Genomic DNA, 17,085 nt, shown 5'->3' on the forward strand with positions numbered 1-17,085 from the left:
TTGAATAATAAAATCCATAATTAAACACATTTTTAAATTATAGATAGATTTTAAGACTGCATATGAACCTTTGGTGATGAGTAACAGCTTTCCCAGCCTGTCATGGAGCACTACCTCTCGTGGATCACTCATCCATTGTTTGGAGATGAGCCAAGCACCTGATGCCACCAGTCTGACCCTTCCTTATTTGTATTCGGACACTACAGTGAATGCATCAGTACAGGACTCACATTAAAGACAACAAAATAAATCAAACAGTGCAAGCAGAGGATGATTTAATACAAAATTTATTTCATGCTAGATTTTTTTTGCATATCATATTGTGCATGCACGTATTCAGAACTAAATTGCATACAGTGCTGAAGTATTGATTCCAACTTTAGGAGACCAAATTGGAGTGAAGTCATTCGCTGACTCGGACCGGCAGTCCTGCCACGGAAAACGACACAGGTAAATTGGTACTGTTCAATGGAATGCACACTTCCTAATTGAGAGTCTGCAAGTCTGAAATATACACTGGTAAATGGAAAGAGGCCAATACCATCTGGATGAAGAGTTAATATCCATAGAGATACACGTGATGTCCAGAAAATACAAGATCACTAGCATGCCAACCTAATCAGAGACAGGGGCAAAAGTGCTTTCTGAATACATGGTTTTAACGGCTTGTTTCTGATGGAGATCTGAAGCATGGAGGAGTGGTCAATATGACCGATCGCCACCTACATATATTTTTCTCTAATCTTGCACTGTTTCATGAAAAATACAAAAAAAAGCAATCCATTGCAAATAAATGTAGTTAACTGTAATTCTTTTACATTATGGTTACATCAAAGTTATGGAAAATTAAAGGAGTTTGGAAGGAAACAGAACTTCTGATTTAAAGGTTAGTCATAGAGTTACAGTTTCTATAACATGCAGTTCATGCTGGCAAACAATTACAAATCTTCTACAGTTTTTTTTCAGAAACAATAGGCTTTAGAAATAGCCAACAACTCTGGATCAATTCTGTAACACACAATGGTCCTTAGAAACCTGTTTGGCTTGGAGTAGCTTTGCTTGTCCTAAAGAGGTGGGTCTTCTTCTCTTGAAATGTTCCCAGTGGGCAGATAATTGCCCACAGAGCGTCCAATTCTGTCCCAGCTCATTAAGTTACTCTGACTGCCCCTGCTTGCATATATTTAGCAATGACAGGGCTGCCTTTGCAGAAATCTGAATGCAAAGAATACAGTGAATACTTGAGCTTCCTTTCCCTGTCCTTCAACATAAACGTGGCATTTTGTTGCTGTTAAATAACTTTATAGCTACATGCAGAGGCGGCAGCGTCCTTCTTCTAAAGACCTTCACATGCACCCAGGCTAACTGGGATCTCTACAGAGTATTGCTTGCAACCGGTTTGGCTTCCATGCAATGGCATCTCAAACTGTGCATGTTTGCCTGAACTCCTTCAGGGTCCTATGGCTCAAAAGATCCTGAGAAAGAAACCTTCAAACGTTGACCAGGTGCAGCGACAGACATAAAGGTTACCCATTCCCAAAGAGCCAGTGTATTTATAATTGCACGACTAAGCACCCATAGCAATGGGCCGCACCATCAATTATTGGGAACTGCATGTAGCTGCACAACCTCTATGCACCAAACGCATGCAGCATACGGACCACCGGTGTTGCCATGTGCCTGCATAATGTCATCTAGAAACTACCGAGGCACGTCCCACCTAACGTCAACAGTAGAACCACCAGCAGCAGCAAGGTGCTACCCAGAGACATGCGATCTTCAGACTTATTACCTGGATTTATGCAAGACAGTATAGGCTGTAGGACTAAAGCTTTGGACCATTCTCAGCTACTAATCCATGCTATAAAATGGATGGTATGGGAGACGGAGAATGCCTCAATGGACAAGGAGAGCTGTAGAGCGAAGAAGACACTGAAGGCAATTTTAGTATATTTCTGCTCATGCCAGCTCTGTTGTTTAGGCTCCTTGAGTTTTCAAAACCTTTATGTAAGGAAAAATGCAAAGTACAGCATTGGATCAACAATAGAATGGATAATGATGAGTCTACATCATTGCCAGTCTGATAAAGCATCTCCATGCACTTGCATGCTCAGAGTAGTATCACTGTTAATGAAAGACAAAGAGAAGTAGTTACTAGGGCTTGCTTCTACCTCCCTAAATCAACCCTTACTTCACCAGACAATAGTTCTAAAGAAAGCACTTCGGTGATGTGATATCTATGAATGTTATGTTGGACATGGTGTCCATAGTGCCGGCCCCTGTGGTAATCAGACTGTAGTTCTGTTTCAGGGAGCTATTAATCTCTGTTTAGTCATAATATGGTTCAATTTACCATTTTAGGAGATCAGGACAGTCAGTTTTGGAGTAAATTATACTACTGGATTGTTGTAAAAACTCATCTGGTTTGCTGATGTCCTTTAGGGAAGGAAATCTGCTGTCCTTACCCGGTCTGGCCTATATGTGACTCCAGACCTACAGCAATGTGATTGACTCTTAATTGCCCTCTGAAATGGCCTAGCAATCCACTCAATCTACCACACCGCTACGACCAAGTATAACTCCCCAACCTCACTGCGGGATTACCTTCACCACACGGACTGCAGCGGCTCAATAAGGTGGCTCACCACCACCTTCTCAAGGGCAATTAGGGATGGGCAATAAATGCTGGCCTTGCCAGCGATGCCCACATCCTGTGAATGAATTTTTAAAGAAGTTAAAATGAAAGCCTTCGTGTCATCCCTGAGATGGCAACATTTCACTGAAATACTCCAAGTCAGTGCAGCAAATGAGCAACAAAAATCTAACTGGCCTGCAAGCGGAACCAGCTGCCAAATCCAATTCCACTCAGCTTCTGATCTCTGCAGATAGGCAGCGACCACTCTGTGCGCCCGCGTTCCTTTGCCACCATTAATTATTCATGATAGACTGATCGTGTGAAGCAGTTGGCATTTTTTTTAAATGGGGCGAGGAAAAAGTTGTCCATATCAAATTACATCAAGTCTGGCGGTGCCATTATAGCTGGCAGCCTTGACTCTAAAGCAGAATGCACGTGCCAGAACAATATGGAAAACATGGTCTTTCGAGACTTAAATTGTAGTACACAAATATTCTGAGGCATATTAAACAGGGCAACGCTAAACTGTTAAATATTGATTTAAAAAGAATTTTTAATTAGAGAACAAAAATACAGAAAGCAAATAAATGGTTGCTATGTTATGTTGTAGATTTTTTCTGAGGTAGGAATTATAATATAAAATGAGAAAGACAACTTAATTATTTTCAGGCACCTGGTTATTAATTACCCTTTTGTCTATAAAGGAGTCAGGCGGAAAGTGAAATTAACCTAAACTGTACCATAGCAACGCATTGGTTCAGTAGAGATATTAGTGGAAAATCATATAAGAGGTTCATACATACTGTTTTCATATCAAACTTTTTGTGTGAATTTTGTACACGTCAAGGCGAGAAATATTAGTGCTGAGCAAACAGCACTTTCCATTCAGCACTGTCCGTATCAAGCATTTCTAGGGCAGGTATTGTATTGTATAGTATCATTAGAAGCAAAGTAAAACTCTCTCTAATCTGCTTCAGTAACATCTCACAGCCCCTACTTCAAGGAGCACTTTTGTCCATTTCCCACACCCTCCAGTCTGTGAAATTGCCAAATAAGGGATAGATTTTAGTGCAAAGGGCCCATTCCCACCCAGAAGTGGATTGAGACTGTGCAGACTCATTTTATCTATCAGCCGACAGATAGAGGAGACTTTCATCCCAACAGTGTAGGTTTGGTTGAACCCAGGTTGCAGAGATGAAAGGCTAGCATATAGATCAGCAAATCACCACCCCTCCACAACTTCCCCCCCCCTCACGCTACCCACCCCCCACTCCCTTTCCAAATGGCAATTTTCAACTTTTAAACCAGGAAAGTGCCACAGCTTTACACATAGCAGGGTTGTGATTGAAATTCCTTTGCTTGCATCAGAAAGTGAATGCCTCAGAAATATGAGGTTATTAGGTTAGCCTTGTATTAGTGTAATGACCTCGTCAGTAAGGTATTGAATAGTTGACTCCATTCTAGTTACATAGCTCCGTAAGACCTGAATAATGGAAGCCAAATGTAGTAAACACTGAAAAGGTGTAAAAATTAAACTAACTGAACATAAAATGCAATGCACTGGTAAAATAAGCTATGCCAAGGTCATTCCATTTGGCTATTTATTTTATTATGAGTGATTAACTAGAAAATGGGTTAACCAGTTGACTTTACCAAATTTAAGTTCATGAAAGCTCTTGCGTAGGGCATCAGTGTCATCTCTGTAGTGGAAACCAGATTGCTATGTGTTTGCTCTGAGGTTAAGCCCCATCACAATGTATTATACTCAATATAATGTATGGAATGGCCTGAAGGAATGCTCGGGAACTCTTTAGTCTTTCATCTCAGTAGGAATTGGCCTCTTTTTGATGCCAATTTGATACTATTCTGAAGTCCATTGAAGCGTTTAAAGACTAGACATGCAACCAATTCCATTTCAAACATGCACAAAAAACTTAACATTGAACAGATCTACTGGAACACGTACAGGATGGATTTAAGCTGAAAGGTTTCCATCGTTCATGCTGGTAGAAACACACTTCCACGGGCCAACAATATGCTGACATTGAAACACACTAGTGAATTACTCTTTAGCCAATCTGTCCAATACGGAATCAAATTCAACACTTTGCTACAAAGATAATTTTAGCTGACGTTTTCGAGCTACTTTCTTATGAAAGTGTTGTGATCAAATTTTTAGTCTGGCTTTTAATTTACTTTATAAATTATATTTACATATTAAATGTTCTCTATAGAAGACTGTCCATCAGAAATGGCACATGAAGCTCCTATATACCACACCAATGGTATGGTTTGAATAATACTGTCTCTCTATGTATAGATCTATATATATATACATATATATATACAATACACCAGTGAGAGGACTTGAATGAAATTCTACACTTTAATTCATGGCGCTTAGCGTCTTTCTAAAATCTCTATGGAATTTCATAGACAATTACTCTACACAGCTAAGCATTGCTTATTAATCCATGATATACCTTCTCCAATGCAGCTGTATATCCTAGCAATACTAGATTAACAGATTGATATGTATACCTATAAGGTTACTGTATCTTGCCTGTGTATTACGTACCCTTTCTTATTCCTCCATCGGGTGGACATGCAAATTCCCCGGTTGATAAGAGGAAGCAGGGCCCGTCTCTGGCATTCCTCTCCCTGGTGTTAGAACGAGTGAAGGGGAGGTGATCCTCAGGCGTCAGTGCCTGGTCAATATGAGGACAATCTTCGTTTGCCAATGCTGCATTTGCTGCACCACCGTTCTGTTTAAAATCTTCAAATATACAAGCAAAAGCTGAATGAAATGCTAAGTACTATGTTTGCGTTTCTTACTAAAGGTTAGTAGAATCTATGCTTTGTAACGCTCTATGCAATCTACTAAAGTTACTCCAGAGGCAGCACATTCAGCCAATAAAATATTTTGCATTTGCAAATGAAATCACACAAATATAGTAAGCAACGGCACCAAACATTTGAGAGATAGGTTTCATAATTTTAAAGAAAAGTAACTAACTTCAATGTACATGGAATAGAATGAGCAGGACTTTGAGAGACAGAGAAAATCATTCTATAACACTGGCTGATAGAGGAATATAAATACATGTTACTGTGATTAATGCGCTGTACAGGGAATACTTTTATGTAATCTCTATAGTAGGAGACAGCCATCAAGGAGTATTGACTGGGGCTACTCTATGACCAGTGGGCTTAATACAGAATTGGCTTGGGCTAGATCAGGTCATGCCCGTAGATCAAAGATTAATATTCTATTTGATGTAGGCTGAAACTGTAAGTAGTATTTGTTCTGACACAGTCTTGTGCTCAATTTATTTTACAGACAGCAAGGCTTTTAATCATCTGTGCAGGCCTATTACCATGTGGCATCAGGCACAACAGTCTGATCCATCAGCCACTGGCATCCCTCAACAAAGTCCATTACCAACTGAATGCAAGATCACTATCTTCATAAGAAGGTGTTAGCAATTTTTTTTCTTTGATCGCAAACACATATCCCAATGTCACAAAATGCATTGAAGCACATCATCTTATCACTTGCACATGACATTGTCTCAATGAAAAGGATGCATTTCTCTTCTTTCCCCAAAAGCTCACCAAATATGGTAAGTGAAATAGTGTAGTTATGCAAAAATGGCAAAGTGTATTGTGAATGTGGGAAGAAAAATGTGGAGGAAAATACTGAAGTGATGAGGAAGGTATTAAAATGGGAAGAAGATGACAAATATTGTGAAGAGCATAGAAAGGATGCTGAAGAAGCTGTGTAGGAGGATTTGGAGGAGGACAATGAGCTAGAGACTAAAATTCTCCAGCTTTCAGTAACTGGGATGTTTTTGGCTACATCCTAATTGGATAGTTTAAGTAGCAGCTCATTAATTAAACATCTCTTTTGTATAATGCTGCCAGACAGCAAACAGAATGGCTGCTATGGATCAAGATGTCAATAGTCTGATTCTTCTTCTCTCATTCTCTCTCCCTTTCTCTGTTAGCCTTTATTTAACTGTCTGTATATATATATTGGCCATTTGTGGATAGTACAGGGACACCATGTGGGAAAGGGAGCGTTGCCAGCTGGAGACAACTAGCTACAGAAATTCAGTGCAAAAAATGCATTATGCGTTGGCTTTGTTCAATTAGATGCAACTGCACCTACACAGCAAAGACATTACTCTTAGAAATATTAGTTCATCTGGGAATTAAGTCATTTGCTTTATTCTACAGCACAGTTAATGAGGTAGTCAACTAATCATTCTCATCACTGCTAGTTTCATGAATTGAACTGAGTTCCACATCCAGATGTTTGATTATTTCAAAATCAGACATCAGATTCTTTGGGAGTTGCGTGGGGTTGGATTGAGGCTGGGAGTAGTGTGTGAATGAGGATATGGGCAGTAGGAGTGGGATTGGAGTTAGACTGGAAATGTGGAGTTGTGCATGGAGGCTGAATTGATGAGGCATGCCGTTGGGTGTGGGACTAGAAGTGGAGCTGACCCATGTTCCTCATTACTAATGACTTTGACTTCAACAGGTGGAAAGTCACTTTTGTACCTTGTTTCCAAAGGACCCCAGCAGTACCCATAGGCTAGTCGAAAATGTACAGGATAGCAGTTTACATGATAATCACCATGGAAACATTGATTTACCAAAGCAGAAATATCAAACATGCTGAAGAGAGATGCACCATCAAAAGACAGTGAACTTAAAAGTAGTCAGTAAGGTGGAAATTACTGTTGACAATCTTATTGTATGACTGCTTCCTGCACTCCTTTTAAAGTCCTCTCTCTGCTATTTTACTGACGATGATCATTGGTTAAAATTAATTGGTTAACTTCTCTTAAAAAAAGCAGAAAGAAATATGGTACGAGTGCATTAAGCATTTGTGTGACAACCTTGCCAACCGTAATTTCAACTCTTGTGTTTTAGAAACATAGTTCATTGCTAAATATCCTGGGATTAACCTCTCTTTGTTTATACTTTAATTTTTTTTCTCTCAGAAGACTATTTGTAAAAACAAAATAAGACATTACTGTTTGTGATATTAGCAGACGCACACGTAAAGCATTTGCTTGACACTCCTATGTTAATGCAGGTGTTACCCTGTTTATTTTAAATGCGTCCATTAGTACACAAATAGCAATTTCTAGGCTAAAAATTTTAATACTAAAATAGGTGTTAGAAACATCTTAATCTGATGTGATTATGTGACTATATTTCTCTCATTGAAAGAGTTAAACATCTTTTGTACTAAAATGCACAATTATTTTATGCTAATTCACTCAGAAACAGCAGGGAAAGTGGCTTCTTCTCACATTAGGTTACAGAGATAGAATATTATTTGTACTATTGCACTATGTTATTTCAGGAGAATACACAGCAGACTTTTAAGAGCAACAGAGATATATTTACAGAAAGACGAACTAAGGTCCGGAGTAATATGCTTTGCTGTGAAACTCCTCTATACCGCTTTTCTAGGAGTTTCACGACTAACCCTGTATATATTTTCATGCAGCAAGTTTCCTGTAGGGGAGCCAGTAATTAGGCTCCAGAGAAATAATTTGGAATCTGAAGCCCTCAGTTTAGCCTGGGGTAAAATCTTCATTAATCTCACGTCTCCTTATATTCAGAGATTATTGTTTTCCCCCAATCTTGATCCCACAGTTGACCAAACAAGGCCATGGACTCTCCTAAATCCACCTGCTAGATAGCAATACCAAGTTCTAGAGATTAATGACAAGTAAACTATGAATAATGCTAAAAACTTCAGGTAAATATAATAGGCTTTGATAGCCATTCTGGAATACAAATCTTAAACATTTTTTTCCCTTTAAAACAAATTCCCAGAAGCCATTCATTTACAGATTATACTAAGAATCCACGACTGGCTGGTGTTATTGGGTTACCTCAATGACAAATGATATTGTTCCAAAATAGGATCTTACCAGATTGACTACACCCTATTTGGTAACATGCTTACTAAAAGGACGTTTCATACAAAACACTGGCATGGCTTAAATGTGCTGCCTTTCTAGAAACCCAAAGCTGGTTGAGATAATAAAATGACTACCAGGGATAGGTGCAAAGGAGGCATTTGAGGGTCAGATGGACATTCCTCTAAGAGGTTTCCTACCTGCTCTGTTTATTTCTAAAATCTCTTCCTGAGCGAGTGGGCATGTGTCACTCTGTGTACTGTGATGTGGAGAGTTTACACCAGATTTACAATAATTGGGGGATCCCAGCTGGGGCGGTCTCGGTATATGCTTCTTTTTCTTCTTTGGTAATTTTTGTTTGGCCATCGCTAAGGAGTAATACATTCCAAAATTATTGACAATGACAGGGACTGGCATAGCAATGGTCAGCACGCCCGAAAGAGCACAGAGGGCTCCTACCAACATGCCCGACCATGTCTGAGGATACATGTCTCCATAGCCAAGTGTAGTCATGGTTACCACGGCCCACCAGAATCCAATCGGAATATTTTTGAAGTGTGTGTGATTATCGGCTCTCAGGTCATGGGGCTTAGCACCTATCCTCTCAGCATAGTAGATCATGGTGGCAAATATCAGGACGCCAAGTGCCAAGAAGATGATGAGCAGCAGGAATTCATTGGTGCTTGCACGCAAAGTATGTCCTAAAACTCTCAGTCCTACAAAATGACGGGTCAGCTTGAAGATTCGCAGGATTCGGACAAAGCGGACCACTCTCAGGAAGCCCAGAACATCCTTAGCAGCTTTGGAAGACAAAGCACTGAGTCCTACCTCCAGGTAGAAGGGCAAAATGGCCACAAAGTCTATGATATTGAGAGAATTCTTGATAAACTCCACTTTGTTGGGGCAGAAAGTGATCCTCATGAGAAATTCAAAGGTAAACCATACCACACAGACCCCTTCGATGTACATTAAGAAGGCTTCTGTTTCTGTTTCCTGAATAATTTCCATCCGGGTTTCATTTCCATTCCTTACAATTTCCGTTCTGTTAACGATTGGATTAAATGCCTCATGGGTCTCGAGACAGAAGGTGCTGATCGACACCAGAATGAAGAAAAGCGAAGCGAAAGCGCAGTACTGTGAAGAAAAAAAGGGAACAGGAATGTCACTGGCAAGAATTGGAAGATCAGATAAAATTATGCATAGAAGTTCAGAACAATAAAAACATATTATTTCTGTGAACTGGAAAAAGCCATTATTCCCAACAAGCCTGCTCCTTCCTGATTTCTCTCAGTCCTACTTACCCACCTTCTCACCATAGGGTAAATTTAGTGACCTTGTGGTCCCAGTAGGGAATCCTGCCTAAAAGAAGAACGGGTCGGAAAATCAGCACTACAATGTTATTGCTCCATCTCTTATCTGTGCTCACTATGATCATGCCTCCTTGCTGGGAGCATAGGACTATTGAATTTACTCTCATAACCCTCAATCCCTTCTCCTCAGAAATGCAACCAGTTGCCTCTTGAAGCCGCTTACGTTGTCTGCTTCAATGGCCTTCTCCAATAACTTATTCCATAAGTTTTTGGATGTTAAAATTTCCATCTGATTTCCCCTGACTCCCAACTTGCTTATTTTTTAACTTGAGTCCCCTTTAATTGGAACCCTTCGCTGTTGTGAATAATTTGCATAGATCAATTTTGTCAATTCCTACATAATCTTGAAAACTTCAGTTAAGTCACATTGAAGTTGCTTTCCAAAGAAAATAAGTCCAACTTCCTTAATCTTTCTTCATAGACAAATTCCTGATACCTGACATATTTGCTACTTGCCTCTTTACTGTCTCAAGAGCAATGATATCCTTCATACGATTGGGTGATCAGAACTGCACACAGTATTCCAAATGCAGTCTGGCCAATGCCTTATATAGCAGTAATCCAAACTTTTCACTTTGAACTCTATCCTTCTGCTAATACAGCCTAATACCTTATTTATCTTTTTCACTTCAGCCAAACACTGAATTAAAGGCTTCATAACATATTAGCAAATGGATGCTTAATACATTCGTAGGCTTGTCCTTTATCTGTTATTTTAACAGAGGCATTAACACATTTATTTTAAGAAGTTTTATGCATAGATCACAAGCAAAATAATTTCTATGCTTATAACCTCTAGATGTCTTTCGTGGTCAGCACGCTATAGAATTGTTCCATTTAACTTAAACTCCTCCTTGTTTCCTTGCACCCAGATTAATTAGAGGGACACACTCATCCAAAGACACCAGGATATTTTTATAATGGCATAGAAGTTTAGAGCACTAACAGGAAGAATGCAGGAACCCATAAAGACATCCTGATGAATCCTTTTCTAACATCAATGTGGTTTGTGATGGATGTAGCTGTTACTGTTATGAATAGTACATGTACGTGTACAACTTGAGAGTTTTAAAATTCTGTGTATCTCTCTCTCTGATAAAACTTCAACAATAGCAATGACCCCCATTTCTACAGGGTTCTTGAATTCCAAGGATCTGTGATCCTTTACAGAAAGGAAGGAGAAAAATATGATTCAGCAGTATCTTTTGCATGGGTCCTTCTTCAATCTCTTTGGAGCAAGACTAAGCAAACACTTGGTGAGATGAGGCTTGATACAAATCGATAAGCTGTTTTATTTCACAATAAGGTGAGGAAATTTGGGTGTCAGTTCTTAGACAGTAACAGCAACAATATGCATTTATATAGCCTAGCACTTGAAGATTCCGCTGTCCTTGCCATCTCTCACAGCAAGAGCTGAGTTCTTCCCCATATGTTCCATGGCCTTCTTCTTGAAGGAGGTGAGGTACTTAAGGTTGGGGACCCCCCCTCCAGTGTCCAGCCTATGGCAGGCATTTTGTACCAATTTCCCCTACAAGAAAATAGAGCGAATGAGGGTAAGGCTAGCAGTTCAGGAGTGTGTGCCAAGTGGCATGGGAGATGAAGCAAGGAAGTTATACTAAGCCTTTATAAATCACTGATTAGGCCTCAGCTGGAGTATTGTGTTCAATTCTTGGCACTGCACTTTAGGAAAGATGTCAACACCTTGGAGAGGGTGCAGAGGAGATTTACTAGAATAGTACTAGGAATGAGGTCCTACAGTTATTTGGAGAGACTAGAGAAACTGGGGTTGTTCTCCTTAGAACAGAGAAGGTTAAGGGGAGATGTAATAGAGGTATTCAAAATTATGAAAGGTTTTTGTAGTGTATGTACCTTTAAGGGGGAGAACTACTTTTTACAGCTCCTGTATCCTGTAGTACCGGCAGTGACCACACCTGTATATAAGCCCTGAGTGGTGCTCTGTACATTCAGTTGCAGTTTGAACCCTCATTCAGTAAACACCTGTTGATCGTTCCCTGCAGTCTTTGTCTGATTATTGAAGGACACCACATTAAGATACCCGGATCTAACATTGGCGACGAGAAAGATTCGAACCTACCTGACCTCCCAGGAATTCGCTCCTGGAGAACAGTGGAAGGAGGTCGAGTCCAGAAGCACGGGCATCGCAGGGGAGGCTGTCGAGAGCCAGGCTTGGCTTTCCAGCCATGGTGGTCCAGCGAAACGGGCTGGCAACAGGTACTGTGCAGACCCTTCCCGGACAGCAGCGGCTAGAGCCGACCGAGCGGCACAGAAAAGGCCGAGCAGCATCGACGGGGGAGAGAGAGAGGGCAGAGCACACGGGGCGCAGCTGGTGTTCAAAGGCCGAGCAGCGTCAACGATAGAGAGCAGAGCGCAGCCGGTGTTCAGGACCGAGCGGCGTCAACGGGGGAGAGAGGCGAGAGAGAGCAGAGCGCAGCCGGTGTTCATGGGCCGAGCAGCGTCAACGGGGGAGAGAGGCGCACAAGAAAATGCGAGGCGCTGCCATTGCCACGAGGACCGCAGAGAACGGCATTGGCAGCAGCGCAGGAGCAGCGCACGAAACCCACAGGGCATCGCCATTTGCCAGGAGGACCGCCGAGAGCGGCGTTGGCAGCAGCGCGGGAGACGCCATTTTAAGCCACTGCGGGGATGAAAGGAAAGCGCGGGAGACACCATTTTAAGCCGCAGCGGGGAAGAAAGGAAAGCGTGGGAGACGCCATTTTAAGCCGCAGCGGGGAAGAAAGGAAAGCGTGGGAGACGCCATTTTAAGCCAGTCTAACCACACCCAAAAATGCCGAAGAGTGGCAGTATCACAGCGTTCGACAATGAAGTTGAAGATTGGACGACATATGTCGAACGCATAGAAGTATACTGCAAGGCGAATGAAGTTCCAGATGACAAGAAAGCGCTGGTATCGTTGAATTCAATGGGTGCAAAAACGTATGGCTTACTACGAAACCTAGTAACCCCAGAGAAGCCTAGAAAAGGATTTTGAAAACATAGTGGCCTAGAAATTGAGTAGCCTTAGCGCCGCATTTGAGGCGCTAGAGGGCCTAGCGCCGGAGTTATGGCCAGTTGGGAAATTGAGTGGGGCCCTTCCGTCGGTGTTAAGCCGGTAGCGCTGCGCCGGCACCGATGACGTCATCGGTGTGCGCAGCGTCCCGGTTGCCATGCCGACGGGCCCCAGCGCCGAAATTCAGTTGCGGCCGCCTCGCCCGTGGCAGCCGCAACTAATACTCTGGCAACCGAGTCTTACACAAGTTAGCGCCGGCGCATTAAGGTCGCGCGGCGGCCGGCCGCTTTCCCGCCGGCCGCCTGCCCGCACCTCCCTCCCCGGACTCCTCCACCGCCCCCCCCGCAGAACAGATGCGTCTGGCCTGCAAGCCCGGCACTTGTCCGAGGTGCCGGGCTCATTTTTGAAAAAAACAAACGGCCAGCGATCGGGTGAAGGCAGCGCCTCCTTAACGGGAGGAGGAGGCCTGCACTTCCCCAGCCTGCCGCACCGTATCGGGTGCCGCAGCGCCGGATTAGCGCCGCAATGCGGCACTCAGCGCCCATTGGGAGGCACTCACGCCCGCCAGTAGCGCCGGCAGCCGTCTGGGCGCGGCCCTACTGAATTTTTGGCGCGCGCAAGGGAATTAGCGCCGGCGCTAAATTTCTGGCGCTAAAGCCCTGGCGCGGCGTCAACTCAATTTCTAGGCCAGTGTCAATCCTACAGGACCACTTAAACCCCACACCGCTGCTGATAGCAGAAAGATTTAAGTTTCACAAAAGGAACCAGCATAAAGATTAAAGTAATGCTGAGTATTTAATGGAACTGCGCAAGCTATCGAAACACTGCCAGTTTGGAACGGGACTAGCAGATACTTTAAGGGACAAGTTTGTGTGTGGGCTTCAAAGTGAAGGAACCCAGAAACGGCTTCTATCAGCAAAGGATCTTACGCTGGACAAGGCTTTCAGCATTGCAGTATCACACGAAGCAGCTGCACGGGGCGCTGCAGAGATACAACGGAGACCACAAGAATATGGCCCAAATGAAATGTCATACGGAACAGTGAGGTGCTATCGCTGCGGCAGAACAACACACGACCATAATGATTGCTGGTTCAAGGACAAAGTGTGCAGACAGTGTGGAAAAGTAGGACACATAGCAAGATTCTGCAGGTCGGGAAAGAAAACCAGCAGCAAGAAATCTCCACAGGAGAAGTACAAGAAGGTACATAAGGTGACGGAGAGTAGTTCAGACGAACAGAAGAGTGATACAGACTCCGGAAGCAAGGAGCTGGGTTGTCTGAAACTACATAATGTGGTCAAAACGGAGGATCACCAAACTATCTGGGTCACGCTCAAGATAGCAGGAGTCCAAGTGAAAATGGAATTGGACACAGGATCAGCCCTAAGAGTCATAAACCGAAGGGACTACAAGTGGCTATTCTCACATATACCCTTGAGAGATACAAAGATTGTCTTGAAGACGTACACGGGGCAAAAAGTCTACCCCAAAGGAAAAATAAGGGTGAACGTTATATATAACGGCAAGGAAACACCAAAAATGGACCTATACGTATTGCCAGATGGAGGACCACCACTACTAGGATGTGAATGGATCCGGAAGATACAGCTAGATTGGCATTCCATACAAGCACTGACTGTAGATGCCAAAAAGGATGACAACGTCACACCTGGACGACTGTCAAAAATGCTAACTGATGCACAAGAAGTGTTCCAGCAGGGACTCGGAACACTAAAAGGCATAACAGCGACGATCAAAATAGAGGAAAATGCAAGCCCAAAGCTTTTAAGGCCAGACCCGTACCTTATGCGATCCGCCCAGCCGTCGAAGCAGAGCTGGAAGGTTTGGAACGTTCAGGAGTACTGTCCAAAGTGGACTGGAGCGAGTGGGCTACACCCATCGTTCCTGTAATGAAGAGGTCGTTGAGTAACACGCCTGGGGAACCAAAGAAGGTTCGCATCTGTGGGGACTTTAAGGTGACAGTGAACCCAGTCCTTCACACTGTACAATATCCGCTTCCGCGGATTGAAGATATTTTCGCCTCGCTATCTGGAGGGAAACGCTTCACTAAGATTGATCTGGCCCAGGCGTACCTGCAAATGGAGGTAGAAGAAGCCTCGAAACAGTACCTCACGATCAACACTCATAAAGGTCTCTACCAATACAACCGGCTGGTGTTCGGGGTAGCATCAGCTCCGGCTATTTGGCAAAGGGCAATGGAACAAGTCCTGCAAGGGATTCCAGGGACCCAGTGTTATTTGGACGATATCCTGGTCACGGGCGAAAATGACAGTGATCACCTCGCCAACCTGGAGCAGGTGCTCACTAGATTGAAGGAATATGGGCTCCGAGCTAATCGCCACAAATGCGAGTTTTTCCAGGAGCAGATCTCGTATTGTGGCCATGTTATTGATAAAGAGGGGTTACATAAGTCCCCTGAAAAGATTGAGGCAGTAGTCAAGGCTCCAGCACCGGAAAATGTGTCACAACTGAGGTCGTTCCTCGGGCTGGTGAACTACTACCATAAGTTCTTGCCAAATTTGTCTACCGTACTACACCCACTGAACACCCTACTGCAAACGGGGGTACCATTGAAGTGGAGTGACGAATGTAAACGAGCTTTCCAGAAGAGCAAAGCATTGATCACATCGAAAGAGGTGTTGGCTCATTTCAACCCAGCACTACCAATTCGGTTGCCGTGTGATACATCACCCTATGGCATTGGAGCGGTGCTGTCACACAAATTCGCGGATGGCTCGGAGAGGCCAGTAGCCTTTGCGTCTCGGTCACTAACCTCAGCCGAGTGTAACTACGCCCAGATTGACAGGGAGGCCCTCAGCCTAGTGTGGGGAGTGAAAAAGTTCAATCACTATCTGCACGGGCAGAAGTTCACCTTGCTGACTGACCACCAACTACTTGTCTCCATCTTTAATCCAAAGAAGGGCGTTCCGGTGATGACTGCGCAACGGCTACAAAGATGGTCCCTTTTTCTAGGGGCGCACCAATATGATATCGAGTATAAGGGCACGAAACAGCATGGAAACGCTGATGGGCTATCACGCCTGCCACTGCCTACTGCGGAGGAAGCACCAGCAGTGGATCCTGTCGAAATATTTCATTCGACTATAATTGAATGCTTGCCAGTAACTAACGCTGGTATAGAGAAGGAGACCCGAAATGACCCGACACTGTCTCGGGTATATGATTTGACGGTGAAGGGATGGCCAGCACATGGCGACTCACTGTTGCCAGCATTCTCATCCAGAAGAGAACAGCTGTCAGTATACCAGGGGACCTTGATGTGTGGATCCCGAGTGGTAATTCCACCCAAGTTAAGGGAGAGAGTGCTAAATGAGCTTCACGAAGGTCATCTGGGAGGGGTGAAAATGAAAAGCCTTGCTAGGGCTTATGTGTGGTGGCCGGGGATCGATCAGCAAATCGAGGACCTGACAAAGAGCTGCTCAGGATGCCAGAAGGTCCAAAACGCACCACCACATGCCCCTCTACACCCATGGGAGTGGCCCTCATCTCCATGGCAACGGGTGCATATTGATTTTGCTGGTCCATTCATGGACTCAATGTTTTTAATAGCCGTGGATGCGCACTCGAAATGGCCTGAGGTGATCAAAATGTTCTCCACCACCACGGAGAAAACTATTGCAGTCCTACGGACCATTTTTGCCAGGAACGGCTTGCCAGAGCAGATTTGCTCTGATAACGGACCACAGTTTGTGTCCGAAGAGTTTCGAAGATTTATGAAAAGGAATGGGGTAAGGCATTACACATCCGCCCCGTATCATCCAGCCACAAATGGATTGGCTGAGAGGTTCGTACAAACCTTTAAAAAAGCAGTAAAGGCCATGTGCGATGACGACATTCCACTGCAGCATAAAGTGGACAATTTCCTGTTAGCCTACAGAAATGCGACACATGCAGTCACCAACCAGGCCCCGGCCATGATGTTCTTTAACCGAAGGTTGAGATCTCGTCTGGATTTGCTCAGACCAAATGTACGAAGAGATGTTGAGAATAAGCAATTCCAGCACATCAATGAGAAGCCAACAAGGAGCTTCAATGTAGGGCAACCAGTCTTGGCCCGCGACTACCGAA

The 17,085-nt window shown here is 43.5% G+C and overlaps 1 protein-coding gene across 2 annotated transcripts in view; it reads right to left on the reverse strand.

Annotated features, from left to right (window-relative positions):
* Window positions 1-270: 270 nt before the first annotated feature.
* The window catches only part of LOC147106674 (voltage-gated potassium channel KCNC1-like), a 394,337-nt gene continuing 377,522 nt past the window's right edge, over window positions 271-17,085 (reverse strand). The window contains exons 2-4 of one of the 2 annotated variants that reach the window (XM_086007702.1): window positions 8,778-9,711; window positions 5,211-5,408; window positions 271-1,212 (exon numbers count right to left, since the gene is read on the reverse strand). In XM_086007702.1, the coding sequence (XP_085863828.1) occupies window positions 1,148-1,212; window positions 5,211-5,408; window positions 8,778-9,711 (1,197 nt within the window). In that variant the 3' untranslated portion in view covers window positions 271-1,147. Of the gene's footprint in view, window positions 1,999-5,210; window positions 5,409-8,777; window positions 9,712-17,085 lie in introns of both variants that reach the window. The other variant, XM_086007701.1, reaches the window with a different exon arrangement.

Source organism: Somniosus microcephalus, chromosome 15 (assembly GCF_052327205.1).
Source record: "Somniosus microcephalus isolate GS21.2 chromosome 15, FLI_Smic_1.0, whole genome shotgun sequence".
Classification (NCBI taxonomy): domain Eukaryota; kingdom Metazoa; phylum Chordata; class Chondrichthyes; order Squaliformes; family Somniosidae; genus Somniosus; species Somniosus microcephalus.